At 39.2% G+C, this 20,924-nt stretch overlaps 1 protein-coding gene across 1 annotated transcript in view; it reads left to right on the top strand.

Annotated features, from left to right (window-relative positions):
- Window positions 1-17,214, top strand: part of SLC15A5 (solute carrier family 15, member 5) — a 32,366-nt gene extending 15,152 nt beyond the window's left edge. The window contains exons 6-9 of the mRNA XM_010133387.1: window positions 2,408-2,596; window positions 6,960-7,091; window positions 15,045-15,153; window positions 17,070-17,214. Coding sequence (XP_010131689.1) covers window positions 2,408-2,596; window positions 6,960-7,091; window positions 15,045-15,153; window positions 17,070-17,214 — 575 coding nt within the window. The remainder of the gene's footprint in view (window positions 1-2,407; window positions 2,597-6,959; window positions 7,092-15,044; window positions 15,154-17,069) is intronic.
- The last annotated feature ends 3,710 nt before the right edge of the window (window positions 17,215-20,924 follow it).

Genomic DNA, 20,924 nt, shown 5'->3' with positions numbered 1-20,924 from the left:
TAGTATAGAAGTTTCAGCAGAGGACTGAAGGTCTGCTGGATAGTGGTTCATCAACTACAGGCAAGAGACTATAGCTGAAGTATCTGAGTCATGGAAGTTCTTGCTGTAATATTCTTAATGCCTGATTATACTGAAATGTCGTCTTAGCCTTGGATTTACCCCATCCAAGAATGATGTGGAGAATAGCTCTCCATACAGTACGCAAAAGCAGTGTCTGAGGCGATTTGGGAGTTGATGACAATCATCTCTCCCTAAAAGATGTTCTGGTTTGAACAAGTATTAATTCCAGGAAAGCTTTTTGACCTGTTTTACTCAGGATATGAGATTAGGAATCCCAAAGGTCCAACACAAACTTACTGGCTAGATAATATAAGCAACCTTGTCCTAGAATCTGCCCCAAGTATTACTAAAACAACTTCTCCTATAAAACCAAAGCCTCAGATGATCATTTTATACTGCTTGTTTTAAAGAGGACTGAAGGGAGAAGAGGTAGAAAGAGAACCAGGTCTCCAAGGCTCTCAGTTTCTTCCTCTGCCACATAATATCTTAAGAGAAAGTTAGAATTGTTGGGCATTCAGAGGTTACTTTTTCTGAAATGTTTTGGCTTTTAGTAAGGAAAATACCTAAAATATAGCACTGTGTGGTAATATTGAACTGCTTGAGGTTTCTTTAGTACTCACATAATTTTTCACTAGGAGGACTCTTGCTTTGGTAGATTACAAGAAGCTCCTTGAGGGCTTTATACCTGGCCTTGATAAGATGCATTGGCTTGAAAATGCTGTTGTATTCCCGCTTGTCATCAATTTTCAAGCAATAATTCATTGATGTTCTTATTAAGCACTAGAGGGGCCTTAGCAGCAAAACAGCTTCCAAGCCTCAGGGTAGGCAGGGGGTAGGGTATTTAAAGTTGTAAAAATGCAGGAAAACTGTGTTGGTAGAAGGATATGAGAGTTTGCTGCTCAAAGAAGAAACACAAATACATGCAAAAATGTTACAAGGCTAAGGCCACTTAGCTCTATGAGTTTTCTGCCTCTTCTGTCCTGACACTCAAAGGGGCAAACGTTATAAATGTTATAAACATACTATGAAACAAAGCCTTTGACTGTCAACATCAAACCTACAAAGTGTAGTCTCTGGTCATGAAGAGAGAGGAGGCTTTGTAAGACAACTGGAAAATGAAATATGTGAACAGAAACCAAATTCTCATGTCTGTACTTGCATTATAGCTTAGAAATGCTGAGGAATCAGAAACAATCAAAATCAGTGGGAACTCAGAACATCGGAAGTATAAATGTTTCAAGTTCAGGAGACTTACTTGAAAAGCTTGCTTGCTTTGTGTCTTTCTAAGAGTCTACAACCATGTCATACTATCAACATCAAGAAATATAAACTAATACATTTAAATAGTATCCTTGGTGCAATGGGTGGTGAAGTGTGTGGTGTTTAAAATACATCTGCCTTTACTAGAAGCTTTTATCTTCCATTGCGAGGCTAAACACACAGAGGTTTTTTCCTGCCTTGCGTGCTTGTGCAGTCCCTGCACTCGTGCCTTACCACCGAGGCAGGCGGTAAGACTCCATGCATTGCCTGTGCAGCAATTTACTGAAACGTATTGTGGATCCAGTGTGTTACGGATCATGCAGTGATACTTCCTCAGGACAGCTGAAGGCAGCAGACACCTGCAATCCAACAGCTTACGTGTAAACACACAAAAAGCTGGAGACTCCGTCTTCCAGTAATGCAGCTTATTCATCCTAAGATGTTAAACAGCCCAGCAAATACACTATGCAACAAACTTTTGAAAGTAATTCAAGGGAACTTTATAGTGGAGGGAAAGGGGAAAGTGTAGGAATGCTTGATCTCCTGAGGTGTAATACGCACTGCTGATCTTTTTCTTTCCCATCTACTGTGGCCTTGAAAATCCAGTACCTCAACTGCCTGTACTTCTTATTTTTGTATAGAAAACAAATGGGTGAAGCATACAGTGTGTGTGTGTGTATATTTCTGAATCTTATTGCTGCTTGAATTTCTCCCTGCTTAGTAGTCTTATTCCTACTCAGTCTCTTCTGATATCTCAAAGGGCTGCTGTCTTTTCTTTCTCTTCTCCTTTCTCACCTCCTTCAACCTTCAAAAAAGTTCTGAAGAGCAAAGTCACAAAGAAGAAACGTTGTTCTTGCTCGTTTATTCTGCATCCCTAAATTCTGTGCTGAGCTGGTGCCCCTTTACCATATATTTAGAGTTAGGCTTGTGGTGTAGCAAGTACTCTTGATTCATGTTTGTGTACAGCGAGGATGTACTGAGGAGGAGGGAAGCTTCTTTTGCATCTCCTAGGACCTTGCTTCATTCTAAACACACAATGATCCTGTAACCACAGCTGAAGTGAATGCTCTCTGTGCTTTTTATCTAGTTGTAGGTCAGTTATCTGCTGCACTTTCCGTGATGGTTGCTGGCTTCTCTGAAATACACCGAAAGTATTTCCCTCAGGTGGAGCAGACGCTTTCCGAGGAGGTTCTCTTGGTCTCCTCCATGCCTTGCTTCCACTTAGCTCCTCAGTACATCCTGCTTGGAGTCGCTGAAGCCTTGGTAACTCCCTCCTGTAAGTAAAATCTAGTTGGCTAAAACAAGAATGTCCTATTTTGCAGAGAATTATATCAACTTAATAATTGCTGTCATCTGAGATTTTATCCCTGGCTCTCTTCCATAGGCTTAATGAGCAGATCTGTGCTTTACCTGCTTCAGAGTAGCCTAGTTTGTCTTGTTGGCTGTAACTCAGAATGAGCAGTGACATTGTTCTACATTAACTGGAGGATAACACAGCCTGGTCAGGTCCCTGGGGAGCATAATCCACTGTTTAGCAGGGGAATGATCAAACTGGTGGGACTCTGGGCTTGTGTGTATGACTAGTCTCGAGGATGAACCTGCCTTAGGCACGGGCTGGACTGGATGAGCTCCTGAGGTCTCTTCTGACCTGAACTCTTCTGTGATGATTTTCTTGAGACGGAACAAACACGCACATGATAGCTGAGCTGTGAATACAGTCTATGAGCACTTTTTAAGCCGCAGTCAAAGCAAGGTGAAGCAATTTATCTTAACCCTCTTCATTTGTGGACCCAGCTAATGGAATTACACATTTTTCACTGATACAGAGCATATGCAGGCAGATACATGATTCAACTGGCAGGCTAATATGGAGAATATTGTAGGCAGATGCAAGATTTTTGTTGGTGCTCCAATCAGGAATCACGTGAACATGCCTGCACAGAGCATCATGCCTTAGCCTGTGGCACGCAGCCAGAAATAAACACTCCTGTTTTGCAGAGCTTAACTCACGCCTGCCGTTCACAAATTATATAGACGTGCTCTCAATTGCGAGTCTGAGCCTTCTCTCCCTTTCATAATTCATCTTTCCACATCCACACTGACATTCTTGAGACTTATTTTCTTCTGTGGAACATGCAGAGTGCTTACCAGTGTTTTACCTTGCAGAGCTTAAAAAAATGTTAATATTACAAAAATAATTGCATCAACGTTCATTTAAAGAGGCACAGGTAAAGTAATTGGCTAGATGTTCTTTGCAGGCTTTTAATTCTACAGATTGAGTGTCTGTTGTTCCAGTACAACCCCAGAAACGTTCAGATTTTCATTTAAAAGCAGGAAATAACTTCAGCGTCTCAGCTTCATTCTTACACTGTAAGACTACTGAGAGCTGTGGGTCATGGTCTGTCACTAAAAAGGTAATTTTCCCTAGTTTTAAATACTTAGCACTTTCATAATGCCTCTTCATCTGATAGCTCTCAAGTACTTAACTGAGACAGGTTTCTAGGCAGGTAATGTGGTTTCTAGGTTACAGGCTAAGTATAACTGAAAACTGTGACCTTCTTTGTTTAGCTTAACAGAAAAAAAAAAGGTTAGGAGGTGGCTTGCTTACAGTCTTCTCCTGCAGAAGCATGAGAAGAATATTGCTAGTAGAATAAAGCTTTTAAATCTAGCATGTTGCAACACAACAGAAGTCCAGTGACTGGAAGATGACATTAACCTTTAGAAAAGAAATAAAGCTCCATCTTGACACGTTTTTTTCTTCTTTTTTTTTTCTTTTTTTCTTTTTTCTTTTTTTCTTTTTTTTTCTTTTTTTTTAATCTTTTTAAAGGATTGTGATTAGAATTTCTTAGGAAGAAAAATCGTCTTCCCAATTTAAATAAAGATTAAGCATCTTGCTGCAGTTAGAAGTGTGATTCAGGAACTCAGGTAAAAGGGATTAAGTCTGAATTTGGGACTTGCATGTAGAAAACTAAAAGTAGGTACCTAAAAGAGTAGGTTTCTGCTGTCATTGATGAAGATGCAGGCTTCCATTCACTTGTCCACATGTAGGCGTCTGGCACCATTTGTCACGGAGTATCTAAGCTATACATGTGGGGCAAAGCAGGCTCTTTACAGTACCTACGTGGCCTCCAGCTACAGCTGGAGAAGAGCATGGTTTTCCTGTAGGTCTTGCACATTATTGGACAGCTGCAGGTGGGTAAGGTGCATGAGAGCATTTCAGGCAGCACTGGGCATCTGTATTCAGGCTACTGAGCTCTAAGTTTCTACTTCAATTTGAACTGAATTGCTGTTCAGGAACCATTCAGTGGATCTTCATGGATGGTAATGACAGCCTAGACACTTAAATAGTTGTTTCACCTTTTCTGACATTTTACTGCCTTTGTTATGCAGAAGGTCAAATTCAATTACCATAATAATTTACTTGACCTGAAAGTACATGATCCAAGCTGAAGACAGAAATGTTCACACTTGTAATCAGAGGGAAGAGAAGAGATATCTCATTTCTGAAGTGCTTGGTTAAAGGAGCTAGATTAAGCATATTGAACTCTTTATCTGCATTTGAGCCCTGATATTTTCACTTGTGTTTATACAATATATTTCATTATTTTGTTGATAGGAGTTTTATACAATCATCTGTTTCAGGTGGCATGAGCATCTCTTAGAATATCAGCATTTAATATTTCCCTAGAACTGAGATAGTCTTTAAAAAAAAAGTAAAATAATGATAAAATAATTGCTCTCCTCCAGAATGTTAGAACGTAAGATCTCACATGCCTCTGACAGCTTGCACTTGTAACCCTAGCTTGGTTTTAAACTAGGAAAAATTATTCTTTTAAAGCTCAATGATATAAAAGAAAGGGAGGAAGAAAACAAAACAAAAGCTGAAAACCACCACAAAACCTCCCAAAATTACAGACCCCAGAAAACAAAAAAACCAATCAAAATCAATCAAACAAACCAGAAACCACCAAAAACCCCACCAAACACCTCCCTCCTGTGGGACAATATTGGCAGGCATTTGCCCCCACAGCGCATGAGATTGCTGGGGAAGGGAAGCCAGCCCGCTGGCCACAGCAGCTGTGTGGCACTGCCAGTGTCCAAGCCGTCTGGCGCGCTGTAACTGCTTTGCCCTGCTAAGGGTTAGTAGATTCATGGTGTTTGCTGAAGTGCTGCAAGAATGTCATCTGTCCATCAACGTGTCTCAGAGGACTTAGGAATGGGAGGCCTAGTTACAAACAGTTCTGTTCCTTAAAGGATATGTTGGAGATCACTTCATCCAGCGATGAAATGCGATGGTCTCCAGCATGTAATTCAGCAGCTGCGTAGTAGTGCACAGCAGCACCATGGGAGAAGCAAGGAACAAAGTATGCCGTTGAAACAGCAGGGGTAGTTTAGGGGAAAAGGATGCAATTACCCAGGCTGAATTTGGACAAGATGCGTGTTTTGCACCCCTGCTTTTAGACAGGAAGAATAACCAAAAACTTCTTAGGCTTGTAGTAATTCACACTAGTTAGGACACTGACTGCCAGGGTTTCAGACGGTACTGTTGCGTCTACAGATGGTGTCCCACACTTACCTGCTTTCTCTTGCCCTCGGGCTTTTGGTTCCTATTGTGAATGAGAAAAAACACTGCCCATGGTATTTTTTTTTCCCTTTGTTTCCAAAGCTCTCATTTGGACATACAAATTAAAAAGAGTGGAAGATGGTGATTGCAAAGTTTCATTTGTATTCAGAGATGCTTCGGGCAACTCAGCATCCAAATAGGATCCACTGCTGACAAGTTCCTCAAGCTGGAGGTCGTTCAAATTCAACTAATAAAGCAGGCTGGGGGACACTGGGGCTTAGAGAACAAGTGTGGATGAGGGCTAAAGGTGTGAAATTGGAAAGCAAAAGGATTTGATAATTGGGGAAAGTTACTCCAAAAGAAGAGCTATCATAAAGACTTACTGTTACTGTAACCTAGTTTAGCCAAATTACAACTGGTGGAATTATTTATAGTCATCTAAGCTACAACAGCTTGGCTACAGATCCCCCTCACCACCAAAGCTGTTGCTACTTCTGGTTTAGTCTTCTGGCAAGAAAATGAAGAACAACATTTTAAAAATTAGCCAGTGACTCTGGGGGTTGCTCTTTGGGGAGGAGCAGTGTTGTCCAGCCTTACATAAAAACAAGGCAACTGTTCAAGTTAAGGTGGGAGCTCAGGATTTTGGAAGTATTTACTTGTGGCCATGCTGCGTTAGCTCTGGCATAGGGAGTCTCACTGTCCTTCAGTTAAACACCACATCTGCTGTCTTTGTGCTTACTGACTGTGGTGGTGTTTCTTTTGTCTTGCTATGCCTGAGGTTTCAAAAGGTGAAAGCAGCTGTCTGGGTGTACTTGTGGGGTGTCATAGTTGAATGTGGGATAGTTTGTAACAGAGATTCATTTCAACAGTTTAGATAATCCTGCTTCGTTAAGGTACATACTAGCATGTTTGATTGCCCTTCTGCAGCAAGTACATTCTCAGTGTGAAATATGAGAAGTCCCTATGAAAGACACCGGGGTTTTTTCAGTCTTATATGCTATCATAATTTATTTCCTTTTTTTTAACCTGTAACTATTTTTTTTTAACCTGTAACTATATCTTCTTCTTTTCCAAGGTTCCTTACTTTCATTCCAGCTTGTGCCAGAAAGAATTAGAGGGATTTCCATGCATTTTTTAACTCTCTTTAATGGAGCTGGCTGTTTTATGGGAGCTTTCTTTGTTCAGACAGCCCACGCAGGCACTCAAGGTAAGAATATGCTCATGACTGGTGTTCCTGAGCAGTTTTCTAATATTATTGATCTGGAGAATTAGGCAGCAGAATTAAAGGGGATGCCAAAGTTTTATTGATTTGCTCTCACAATTAAGATGGAATTAAGATAGGAAATAGCCTTCCAGCTGTATTCATTCAATTTTAATGAGTCATCTTAGTTTTGATAGTTGGAGTAATTAGAGAATGGCATCTTGCAGGAAGCCCTCACCTCCAATCTCTGTACTTGTGTTCTGGAAGACAAGAAAATAAATTGTATAGGAAGCACCTTTATATATTCATGAAGAAGAATGTTCGTGTTAGCCTCACTTATGTGGAAGCCTCTGGCCATGAAAGCGAGATTAGTGCTTCAAAGCATGGAGAACATGCCTTTCTTTCTGATCCACAGTGTCATGGGGAAAGGAATTTGGGTTGAGTGTTTCAAAGCTGATAGGGAAGTTGTTCCCTTAGACCCACTACTTCTCTCTTGCCTTCTTGATGCCTCTCCCTTTGCCCAGCTACTGGAAGAACCAGATTCTCTGACAATATGATCTCGCTGTGGTTTTACCCTTTTGAAGGTAAATGCTGCAGTTCCCAGAGACCTTACTGTTTCAAAAGGAGTTATTTAAAATTCAGCCTGTTAAGGAGTACTTAGTATAAGCCCTGAACTGGAGATTTTTCTGGGTTGCTGACTTTCAAGATAGGCCACAAGTTTCTTAAAGTCTTTTTTCCTTTGCTGGTGATTCTTTGTTCTATACAGAAAATACTTGTTTCATAAGTAAATTTTAAAAGCAAAGCACCTGAGTTCTTGAACTGAAGGACAGAGATCCCTTTGTTCGTATATCTGAAATCGTTCCACTTGCTGAAGCCGTACTTCTAAAGATGCTTTCCATTGGTACGCTTTGCTATTACTGTGTGACAGGGAACTGTTCTCTTGCAGAGCACAACTGCCCTAATGTACGACACCATTGCAATTACCACAGCCGCAGTTTTTTAACCGCTCGTGGTTAGGTTTGAGGTGTTCTTTCCTATATAAGGAACCACGTATCTTAAAAACAAGTGGAAGTGGATTTTTAAAACTATGACAAGACATTTTAATTCCTACTTGCAAGATCTGAACAAACAATTGGTTCTTTGACAGGCAGTGCTGTTTTTAAGTTAACAATGCAATTAAAACTTTATTATGAGTTAAAAAAGCATCACACAGAGATGGGTAAAAAGCGGGAATGCCTACCCAAATTAATTGGGCAAAGACCTATTAAGTACTAAGGCATCCACTCTGGAGAGCAGAGCTCCTCGAATGTCCCCCAGCCCCCCATTGGGTAATATGGGTTCAATGATGCTAACACTTCAAGAAAGAATGTGTTGCTGACTTTTTTCTTTCCCTCTCCAGAGAAGTGTGGACATTATTAATCTTTATAAGGTTGAAATATTTTGTTTTGCTAAAATTAACATGCTTTACTGCAATTTGACTTTGGGTATAATGAAATATAAAATAATTAAGCATAATGTCAGCATAAAAACATTTTGACTATGTGCCACTTTATGTAGCTTATTCTAATATAGAATAACTTCATACAAAGAAAATAGAGGAAATCAATTTTTTAATCTGGTTTGCAATTCAGTAGATTTTTGTCTAATTTTATATCAAGGTGATTTTCCTTTCTGTAAGACTATATGTAAACATTAAATTGATTTAAAAAAAAATAGTAGTAGTTCTTTTCTTGTCAGAAATTATGTTTCATCAGAGTCTTCAAATTCTTATACTGGATGGGACCAAAGAGCCTGAACTCTCAAAATTCTCCACAGACTGCTGCTGCCATCTTCTAAGTCTTTTTCTTCAAGACTTTTGAGCAAACTGAAAGTTTCCTGGCTAAAATACTCCTCACTTTTATGAAGCCGGGTGGCAAAACTACTTAGCTTTGAAACAAACAAACAAACAAAAAGATATAACTTATGTCTTTATTTAACTTTGTCAGACCTGCCATTCTTGTAGATGGAATTCACCAGACCATTATCCTAGGCAAAAGCCACTCTTAAATTCCCAAGGGACTCAGTGCCAGCCTGTGTTCAGATCAAGGTGCTGAAATGGGATCGAAGAAGCCCTGAAATTGGGGAATTTCTCTGCAAAACTTGAAAAGCTTTAGAGAAAATAGAGTGAAAAATATTTATTGTTTGCTGTTGCTCTAGTTAGAAGCATTAGAGATTGATTGCATACTAGTATGTAAACAATGTATTGTTGGGCTCTCATGGGGTTTTTTTCCTAAAAACAAGTGGAATTGCGCTGGGTATCTCTTTCCTAGAGTTCTCTGCTTGAATGAGATTAACTGTTCCAGGTTACCACAGTTCATGCAATTCACAGCTTGTAAGTAATGGGGATATTACTGTATCTTCATTTTTGTTAGAACACTTTGGACTGAAGACCTAAAACATTCCACTATTCATCCCAGCTAGATTTTTCTTGTACTGACTCATAAATCAAAGCAGGTTTGGGATCAGACTTCTGGAGCTGTAACAAAACCAGGGTGTTTAAGCTTGGTTTTGTTTTTCTCCTAGTTGGATAAGAAATGTTTTATACAAAATTCTCTTGTTCCACCTGTATTTTTCCCAAACTCCTCCACTGTGCTTTTTACAGTGTTCTTTGGTGCTTATGATGAAAAGCTTAAGATCTTCAAAATAATCTTTTTTCATTTATAAAACCTAATGGTTACATATTGAAACTTCTAAAGATGACAGTGTGTCAGAGAATAAAATAGTGAACTCTCTAGTCAAATGACACAAATTACACTCTAATTACTCACATTTGCTATTTTTTTCAGCTCTGCTTAAAGAGCTTGTAAAACATTCTGTATCTGAACAATTCACAGAACTGGGGACAAACCAAACCAACCGGAACTTTTTTCCTAAAGAGCCAAACTTTGCAAGACGAAAGTTTTGCTGAAAGACGATGATAGGGTTTTTGCAATGTTTTTGAAAGTTTGGGGTTTTTTTTTTTTTTTTTTTTTTTTTTTTTTTTTTTTTTTTTTTTTTTTTTTGCAAGGCTTAGTGTGTGACTCTTGGGCTATGGGTGCTTTTGTCTTGTCCCATGATTCTTGATTCACTAAAACCTGAGCCAATGCTATTTCTGGCTCTCCCATCTCTAAGCAATGAGACCATGTTTGCCATGAAGCAGTTCAGGAAACAGTGAAGTAGATCCTGCAGTGTGTGTTTTGAAGCGCTGAAGCACAGAGGGTGTTGACAAAATTTAAACATTTTTATATCCTATTGCATGCCACTAGTTTAGAATTTTATTTGGGTTTTTATTGGCAAAGTTGATCAGATATCAGTCACAGTCAAAGCTGCATTAATCATTTTTAACGCATCTATGGAGGATGGTGTGAATATGATAAAATAAGACTTTTTTTAAAAATCTGACGAGTGCAAACAGATGACGGGTGACAGTGATATTTTCAGTACAAGCTGGGAAACTGCTTTCTTTTGGATCTCTTACCTCTCCTAACATTTTAACGGAAGAATATATGCAAGACAAAACCTGTCCTCCTATGCCAATCATTTCAGAATACATTTCTCTAAAAATATTAATGTAAATATGTAAGAAAGAAAAAAGAAAAAAAAGGTCAGAGAAAGAAAACTGCCCCAGAAGCAGTTTTTCTGCTTGTATTTAGAGAACCAGGGAATTTTTATGGTTCTGTTTTGTTGTTTGGGGTTTTTTTTCCAGTTTGGAGCCTTGCATATTTCTAAATACCAAAGATGATAAAGCTAAAGGATATTTCTTGCAGACCAGATGGTGGAGTCCACTGGTGCCTACTTAGCTAATAAGGATTAGAGGCAGACTGAGACTTCAATTCGGATATGATTAAACACTAAATATATGCCCGCTACCTCAATGAAATTATGGAAGGCAGTACAATCTTTTTCTAGGTTACGACTTAATTTTTTCTATAATCATAGCCTAGGTTGCAGCTTACCTGTAAAAATGCAGAAATCACACAAAATAGACTAAATTCTGGCATGTGACTGTTTTGTTCTCGGTGTTTTTCCGATACTAAAATGCGATGCTGTTATTCAGTAAACAAACTGAATATGCAATCCTGGGCTTTATTGTGAATTCCTTGAGAGCTCCAGGGGTGCCATCATAATAACAGATACCTTGTGTGCATGTCAGCAGTATATGTCAAAGACTGACTTACAGGCCTTTTCACATCTTCTTTAATGGCTAGTATTGCCAGCAGTTTGTCAATGTCAACCATCCACCAGAAGCAGCCCAGGAAAGTATTTTTGTCCGTGTCCTAATCCCTGCTTCTCCTACCTTTCTGCTTGTGTTGGTAGGATCAGGTGGTTTCTCTTGGTGTTGTATAATATTCTTCCTTCATGTACTACCTGAGCATTTTGGATGCAAAATCGATAGGACAGCAAAATATCAGTAAGTTTACTGGGCATTTTATTTCAACTGCTTATGGTATAGCAGGCTTGAGGAACTGACTCTGCCTAGACTTAATCTTCTAATTTGTTCTAAATTTGCCATGAAATGCATATGCAATTCACCTCTAACCAATAAGAAAAGGCTCTTTAAAATGTACACAGCTAAAGGAAACTTCTGATTCTCACTGGTGATTCATGCTACAAAGTATTTCCATTGTCAGAATAAAAATGGAAATCAGGAGCTTGTTGTAGAAAGTTAATTCCCAGTCAACAATTACTTATGTGACAAACCAAGCTTGTAATTGGCAATTCTGTTGGCAATCTCCATAGGAAAAGTAAAGACTTGACATAACCCAAAGGTTCTTTGGGGCAAAGTGGATTACTGCATGCTGATTCAAGGGTGAGAAGGTACTGGGCTCGTTCAAACACAGTAGTGCCCAGGGTGTCTTACTCCAGCAAAAAAAAACCAACTGGCCCAATAAGTTCCTGAAATTCATGGTTGAGAGCAAAATCCCAAAAGTATGAACCCCAAACCCAGTCAGTGAGGGGTGCTGGAGTCTGCAGACAGCTTGTGGAAGGTGTTAGTGGAGTAAGGGTTGAAATCATCAAATGTTTCTTTGCCTGAAACACATGGTTGATGTTTTAATGCTGATGACTGTTCTCCCAAGGCTTCCTGCCAGCAGAGGATTCTCTGTGCATTGAATGTAAGTAGAGGTAAATGTTAATCCCTGTTTATCTCTTTCATAGAAAATCAACTTCCAATTAAAAAGAAAAAAGAAGGAAAAAAGTAGTAAATATTTTTGGCTGAAAATACAAAATACATACGTTAATCTTTTTTGTATCTGCTGATGACAATGTGTACTGGCAGTAGGATAACGATCTGGGTATTTCTAGGACTGCTGCCGCCTCTGTTTCTCTGCAGAGGAAGGCACCCCTGACTGTCCTTGTTGCCCTTCACTGAAAGGAAAAGAAAGCCTTGCTCCTATCTCTTGCTTTGGGTAGATGAGTAAATGAGAGAAAGAGAGAGAGTACTATGGGAGCTGGAGTTTTTCCATATCCAGTCTAACTTTGGCCCTCTATATGCTGTTGCTCATTTATAATACAGGATTTTCCAAAGGATTTGTGTTATTATCCTGGCCTCGCTGTTTAACACTGGCATTTACTAAAAGAGGAGGACAGGAGACATAGCAATGATCTTGGACCCAAACCACGAAACAGACTGACGATGAAGTGAGGGCAAAACCCACATCCCCTGCTTGTGGGGTTGCCCTCCCACCATGATAAAACCAACCATTTCCCACTTTCAGCACTTCAGTATGGTGCCTTTGCTAGCAATAAGACAGTTTCAAAGGTCTGTTTTATTCTGTTCTCTTAGAAGCTCCTAAATTCCTCTTTTTTTATCGCTCAGTGCTATTTTTAAGTACATATTTTCTGTTCAGGTTCCATTGTAAATGCTGTTCCATTAGGAAGCTCCTGCTGCTCATCTAGTTAGCTTAGCTGATGTAAATAACCTAGTGAACAGTGTGAACTCTGCTTTGACAAGCTGTAGCTCTGAACCCCATGCGTGCTTTCTCTTTCATCGGATACAGGCGCTCTCTCTGTGACTTCTATTGGCCACTGGGGGATGTGAAATGAAAAACTACCTGATTGTGAATTATGACAGTAAAAGTTTATAAGCTACTAAAATGAAGTTATAGCACCTAGGAGCTCAGTCAACTGACAATGTTAAATGGTACATTTTAAAACTCGCTTTGAGGTAACGCTACAAAAGGAACCAAGCTCCTAGAGTGAGTTGGTGCTGCTCTGTGATAGGCAGAAAGGTAACGTGGCACGGAGGAAACTGCAGAGAAGTTAGGTAAAACTGCTGCACTGATGGCAGTTTTTCTCTCTTAATCCCAGAAGAGCTAAAAGTAACTGCTTCGAAAAGAAATGCGTTTAGAACTCTAAGATGTGGGGGAAACAGGAAAATGTAAATCTATGTCTGCGAAGGGGGGGGATGTAAACCTTTGGCTGATGACTCTCCTGGGCTGTAGAATTGCTCTTTCTCTCTAAGTCTGTCAGGTTTGTGCAGCACAGCTAAGGCAAAGGAGGCTGTTCTTCATCATCTCCCTTTTAGGTCGTTCAGTGAGTGAATAGCCACTCTAACTAGATGGGTAGGATTTGATACCAGACTTTGAGGGAGGAAAGAAAGGTGACTTGGGGCGCATTGAAGCTAGCATTTTAGTTCGGATTAAGAATATGCTTTTGATCTGAATCTCCTGATCACCTCTGATTTGCATCTTGGAGCACAAAAAAAATTGCATTCCTTTTGGATAGAACTAAACCTGAAAAATGCTCATGCCTGATGTATTCCGTGTTAGTGGGAACTGGCCTGATGTGAATCCCCCTGAGCCATGTATAGTGTGCATATATGCATATCATGTTCTCAGCTGTTTGACACTCTGTATTTGTCCTATTGCACTTCACTACTTCCTAATGAGTACAGTCTCTCTCTCTTCTTCAAAGGCAATAAATATCCTGTATTCCCCAAAAAATGTAAAAGGTCATTACAGCACTGTAGAGTGCTCTCTTATTCCATATCTACTGTAACTTCTTTCTCACCTTGGTTTTATGTTTTTGCTGTAGTTGATTATGGTACTTCAGGTACTGATTGTCTTCAAATGCGAACTGACTGGGACTGGCTTTCTTTTTGAGCATCTTGATTTCCATTGTTATCCACCACCTTAGCTTGTTTGCAGACTAGTTGCAATGGATAAAGTCTAAAGTAATGCAGTTGCAAACTAAAGCACACAAGAACACAGAAAGGGAAGGCTCTGAGTGTGTGTAGGAGGTACTGTCCTCTGCTAAATGGAATTTAAGCTGCCAGAACATCTCAGATGCTATTGTCAAAAGCCCTGGTAGAAAAAGGTGTGATTCAAATAAATGCTGTGTGCATGACAAGGACGCTTTGCAGACTCACAGCTAAAGGCAGCTATAAGGAAAGGTAAAGTGAAGTGTCAGGTAGTATCTTGATAATGGAGCACCACCCAAGGCAATGAACAAATGCTTTTTATGCATGGTTGTCGGATTGACTGTTTGGGGTTTTTTTCCTGAAGAAGGGCCTATTGAAAGCATGAAAGATGTGAATAAGGATCCTATGGACCACCTCAATTCTAGCTCTCCCTTAAATTTTCACATTTGACATTCTTGTAGCTATGTGAACAGGATAATATACAGGGAAGATGGCCTGCTCATTACAGTAGTGGCTGTGCAGAACTAGGTTTTCCAGTACACTTCATATTTGTTGGGAAAGTTCCTCAGTTTCTCTAGATCTCTACTACCTGTCTGCAAAGCAGGAGAAAAGTACAACTGCAGAATAAAAAAAAAAATATATAAATGCTGTGAGAATGAAGTCTGTATAAATAGCTGCAGGGGGTTTCAGAGCACCTGCTGTGACCGTGTTTTACACAAAGTTATCTTTATGTCCTTTATATGGGCCACGTCTCATCCTGCAAGGTAAACTAATTTTGCTTCCACTGTCTGTTTTGCCAGGTAACTGGTTTCCACACTTGTTGCATGAAGGTAAATTGGAGAGATTCTTCTTCTTCTTGGCTTCCTTAATGATGGTGAATGCCCTGGGGTTCTGGACCATTGCACATAGGTATGTGTGAGAAAATGATGTTTCACTTGTAGCTATGGGTAGAAATTCCTGCAAAACCTGTAAACTAGCGTGTAATAAGGAACTGGTAGTGATAGATCATGTGTTATCATTCAGGGTTCAGACTTTAATATTTTTCATCTGTCCTCAGGAGAGAGATTTTGCAGTAAAAATTATGTGATAGGGTTAAAAAAAAAAAGACTGATGAAACTAGCCTTAAATATTTAAGTAGTCTTATTAATATAAAAATGTCTCAAAGAAAGAAGAGCATCCTATTCTTTACAGAAGGAGATAAATATGTTGGCATGGAGTTTAGATCACAGCACCGAGATATCTCAGTCATGGAGCTGACCTCATCTGTGCTCAGCTTTGTACAAATATGTAGAAAAAAATTGCTGTTGTCTCAATGAGCTTACATCTTTAGTATAGGACAGTAGGTAAAGAGTTGCAAGACCACCGTACGTAGTGGTTTCAACAGAATAGCCCTGAAATATTTGCTGATACTGTACCGGGCAATGAGAAAAAAGCAACTTTCTACTGAAGATAATGGAATTGCTCAAAATAGTCCATACACAGGAAGCAATTTTATGCCACCTATAGATAGCAGGTTTAATGCCTGTATATTGCCTGTAAAGTGCAAGAAACTCACAACTGCAATCCTCTTTTACATACAGGGTGGTTTGAAAGTTAGCCTCCTGTGTTCTGGAGCATTTAAAACCAGTTAAATTTCTGTTGCCAGTGTTTTTAAGTAATACTCAAGAATAGGAAGGGAAGCAATCATGAGTGGGAAGGATCATGGGCAAGTGACACACTCTGAGACATTGGGCTGCAGTTCTATGGAAAACCTTTAGAAACCTTGATGTGATTTGATAACGACAATAATATAAAATACCTGGGGAAATTTTCTAGAACTCTTGAGACAAATGCTGCTTTTTTCTATTACATATAGCATTAACTTTGCATCATCAGAAATTACCATATTGTCAATTGTTTGAAGGTAACCTGAGACACAGGTAGCCGTTTACTCTGATGGCTAGTTCTTGATTTTCTACTTTTAAATGTGTGACCTAAGTCACGATTAGAAATATTTTGCCTGCATGTACTTTGTATTCCCTTTATAAAATGGGATTTTATCCTACTGTAAAATGAAATTTTCGTTTGCGACCTTTACTGCTGAAAACTGAGAGGTTTTGGTTGTCCAAAAGTGGCCATAAAGTTAAGTGGAACTCAACAAATAATTTTGCCACAATTTTACGTATTTTTACGAGGAAATCTGTTGACCTCTAGTCTTAAAAAAAAAAATTAAATTTTATTTCAAATTGGTATTTCACTTCAAAGTCAAGATACCTCATTTTTCAATAAGACCACCAAAATCTACATGAAATGTAGTTTTAAAGGTCAAATGTAATTGTTTCATTTTGTGCTGAATAAGTATTCCCTTGGCGGGGGAGGATGATATTTAGCTATTCAGATAAACACTGATGCAGGAGTGGGAGGGAATCAGGCTTTAAACCTCTGAACTGAAAAAAATATACTAAGTTTTACTAAAAGTATACTCTGACATCGTAAAATTTCTTAAAATTACACAGTACAGCTATTATTAACACCTGCATCCTATTTGGCAAGTCTCCTCCTGAAGTGCTGAAAGGTTCCACAAAAGCACATATCGCTATCCAATTTTTTGGCTGATTGGAGGTCCAGAACTCAGGAAGCACTGTAACTTGCAAAATATTACCTAATAAACAATGGGCAAAGCAACTCTCTGAAAGGGTGATCATTTTCTTTCCATCCAATTTTTTGGCTGATTGGAGGTCCAGAACTCAGGAAGCACTGTAACTTGCAAAATATTACCTAATAAACAATGGGCAAAGCAACTCTCTGAAAGGGAGATCATTTCCTTTCCCTAACCTCCCTCCCAGATACAACAATCTGAATCAGGAATACACCAATGACTTCAGAGGAAACCTTTCTGAAGAGAAGCTTTTGAAGCATGAAAAAACCATCAAGCATTATGATAGTGTCCTGGAAAGCTCTCCGATTTTGTCTCCTATGGAGAAAACCTGATAAAATTTCACCCTTGTTTGATTAAATTCTGCTTGTGTTACCGACCAGCTTTCTAGTGATAAATTACTTAGTTTACTTCAGTGGAACTGCTAATATATTTATGAATTATCTCAGGAATATTAATGTTATATATAAGTTTGCAAAATAGCTGTCATCATAGGATTTGGCCTTGTAGGATGCTGCACTGTCGTAATGCATGTCGAGGACAATGAGAGCTCACTGCTTGGCGTGGTTGATGGAGAAAGGTTTTTAATCTCTGTAGGGAGATAGATGGATATCCACATATTTGTACCTGGTATTGGTTCAAAATTAATAAACTCTTGTATACGTTTGTTCAGCAAATTACTTTGTGACAGTCTCATTAACAAATAGTTTTGGAGTCTGGTATTGGCCGGTTGATACTTGCAAAGGCGGGAGATGTGTGTGGTCCTTGACTCTGCTACTTATCTCAGCCTCCAGCAAGTTATTTCTTTACCTTAGATTCCCTGTCAGTAAAATGGACACAGATGTAATAACCTTCTTTGCAAATTTCTTTGAGATCTACCAAAAATATCCTAGGAACTAATACTTGTAATAAGTCCATAAATATGTCACGAGTCATCGATGCCGAGGTATCTAGTCTTTTATCTGACAGAAGCACTGTGAGATATGTCATTCTTAAAGGATGATATACAGAAAATTGTTAGTAGAACTGGAGACTAGAATCTATTTACATCAGAATTACTAGTTGCAGCCCAGTTGAAAGGGATGAGGGAATTAGAAAAAGAAGACTGGGAAAGGGTAGATGCAGCTGGACATGGGAGGAAAAAATATTAGTAAAATGCATTCCACTTTAAAGATCTAGACTGTGTTAAACACTCCCCGGGCTGGCTGATTTGGGTACTGTGAGCGATTCTAATCTAGCACTCTTGCTCTAAAAGTCTTTTGTTTAAAAAGATTCTTTTAGTAATACCTAAAAAGAATATTCTGGGATCTTTGTGTGATAATAAAATATATTGAACCCAAAACGTAAAGGAGCACTTTACTATCAGGTGTTCATATTGGAAATGGTAGTCAAGCCAGAATGCTTGCTAGATGTGAGAAATGCTCTACTGCGGGAGAAACTCTGTTAAAGGAATATATAATGAACTGCAGTGATGCAGAGGATAGTTTGTGAGCTGAAACTATGAAAGAGCTGGTAAAGGAAATCATCTCTCCGCAGTTAACCATAGTTAATGCTGTGATTTTGGGTTGGGTGTTGCAGGAGGGGAAGCAAAATGTAGTAAATATATCGAAGAAGTAGGGAGGAAGGCAGTCGGGAACTGTTAGTTTGATTTCACTAGTATTTAAGGTTTTGAGGGTTTTTTTTATTTGAAGAGAATATTTAAAGTCATGAGATGAAAGGAAAACTGAATAAAATGCAGCACAGATATATCAAAGGTAGATTTACCAAGACTCCGTAGTGTCTGTGTGTAATGAGAATTAATTTTCTAAACAAAACATAGCAGAGATGATCTGCCTCTGTTTCAGTAAAGCATGTGACATGTGCCACAGGGAAATAACTTGTGAAGATGGAGATCAGGGTCAGCAGAAGAGCTGCAAGGTGACTGAGGGACCTGTTAAAGGCGACATGGCAGCAGATATTGTAGAAAGGGGAGGTACCTATCTGAAAGCAAGGTTTTTGTAAAACTTATCTTCCTTCATGGTAAAAAAGAATGTGATCCTAGGATGCACTGATGAAGATGGAAGAAGTATATCTTTATACAAGTTCATCTGAAATGCACATCCACGTCTAAGATGTGCTTTCTGACCAGAGTGGGACATTGTGGCTTGGTGGTGGAGCTGAATGTACAACTCCTTGGTTGCCCTGCCAGCAAGAGACAGCCTCTTTCTCCAAAAGTGACTGCATAAGCTGGACTGGCACTGGGACTGCGAGAGGCAACAGCAGCGAAAGCTGAAGGACCTAGTCTTGAAGGAACCTGGAGAGTGGGAGGCAGACTGATTTCCACATATTTGAGTAAATCTGTCCATCCCACCTGACAGCTATTTTCTTGTAAGCTGCTATTTTCTAAATGGTATTTGTATTGCAATAAACCCAGCTTTAAGCCACAGGAACTTCTAGTTTCTTTCCATAAAGAAAAAGTAGAAATTCCTGAATACTTGATTTGACCTTTGTGTTGGCACAGAAAATCTGCAAAGATGCTGGCTGGAGTCTGCTGACAAGAGGTATGTGGTTGCTGTCAATGCATTTGAGACATACACTAAAGGAGAGCTTTATAATAAAAGGGTAAAATCTAAGATTTGAGCCAGTGACTATAATTGGGCTAGTGATGCTTTTAACATCTAATGATCATTATATAATTTATTTTTTCCTGGAACTGCAAAAATAAAAACAGTTTGAAATCATTTATATGAAGAATAGGAGAACAGGAAACCTAACTTTGTTTTCAGATAAAGTGTTTCCTCTGGTGCATGCTTGGGCTGACTGACCCCAAACATCCAGAGACCCTTCATTTTTTTTTTTTTTAATTTTTTTTTCCTCCCCTCAGGGATCGAAATGTGAGAATAGATGGCAGCAGAGAACAGAATGTAGCTATTGCAGTTTAATAGTCTGATGAATGTCATTCTGCAAGAAAAAAGAGGATTAGTTAGCTCCCTGGGCAGGTCCTCTCTCAGGCAATCATGCAAGAAAGGCTTTAAGCAATGGCGAAGGAAGCAGCTGGGCAGCCTGTATGAAATACTCTTGAAAACATGGGTTAGAGTGGGCTTTGGGATGAATAGTTGACTGTTAAAAACTCTCTGCCTTCTTCATGTGGACTAAAGGAAGACTTTTCTGATCAGATTTAATTAAGAATTTGACTTTTTTGGATGGATGGCAAAAGAAAAGTGGTACCACTTGCTGGATTTTGACTTATTTCAGCTGGTGGTGCAGAGGAAGCTCTATGCAAAAGTCATGCTTGCTGTTGTGACAGAGCAATTTAGCAGTTATCCCCAACAGATGAGGAAGCTTCTTGAACTGCAGCACCTGGAACACCATACGAAGCTGATGGAATCTTTTGTACTGTCAAAGGACTGCCTGAATTTTATAAATCTTGTACCATCACACAGTGAAATTAATATAAAGGGTGCTATAGGCTTGGTCTTGACTTTGAAAGAAGCTGCTTTTCACATCTGGTTTAATACATTAGAAAAAATCAGGGGTCAGAAAAAAGAGATGCCTGTGCATATAGAATAATGCATAAGCAACTGGAAAATGCTAGGATAGACTTCTGTTCAGAACTTTGTTGATCTATGGCAGGTCTCATGGGAGTAAACAAAACATTCAGATCTGATTGCCTGTGTTTGAGTTCACCTGTTGATGTTTTGCACGAAGTGAATCTAAGATATGTGTGTTTTGATCCTCACCATAAAGGATTATAGTTTTGAAATTTATTGTGGAAAAAGTCGCCTACTAAGTGAGGTCAGGAGTGACCGGAAACATGGAGTGACCCGTTCAGTTTTGTAGTTTGAGTATTGCCTCAGTTTTCTAAATCTTGTCCCAGCACACAGTGAAATCAGTTATAAAGGACTCTGTAGATCCAGTCTTGACTCTGAAAGAAACTGGTTTTGTGCTTGTCTACCCACTCTGGTTATAACTGCTCGAGTAGGTGCTGTGCTCAGCAGAGGTCATTACTAACCTTGAATAGCCATATATATTGGTGGTTACCACCATGTACAATTTGGGGGGTGGG

This window comes from Buceros rhinoceros, unplaced genomic scaffold, assembly GCF_000710305.1.
Source record: "Buceros rhinoceros silvestris isolate BGI_N320 unplaced genomic scaffold, ASM71030v1 scaffold11473, whole genome shotgun sequence".
Lineage (NCBI taxonomy): Eukaryota > Metazoa > Chordata > Aves > Bucerotiformes > Bucerotidae > Buceros > Buceros rhinoceros.
The sequence above is the reverse complement of the archived record's forward strand: the minus strand, read 5'-3'. Positions and strand labels throughout refer to the sequence as shown.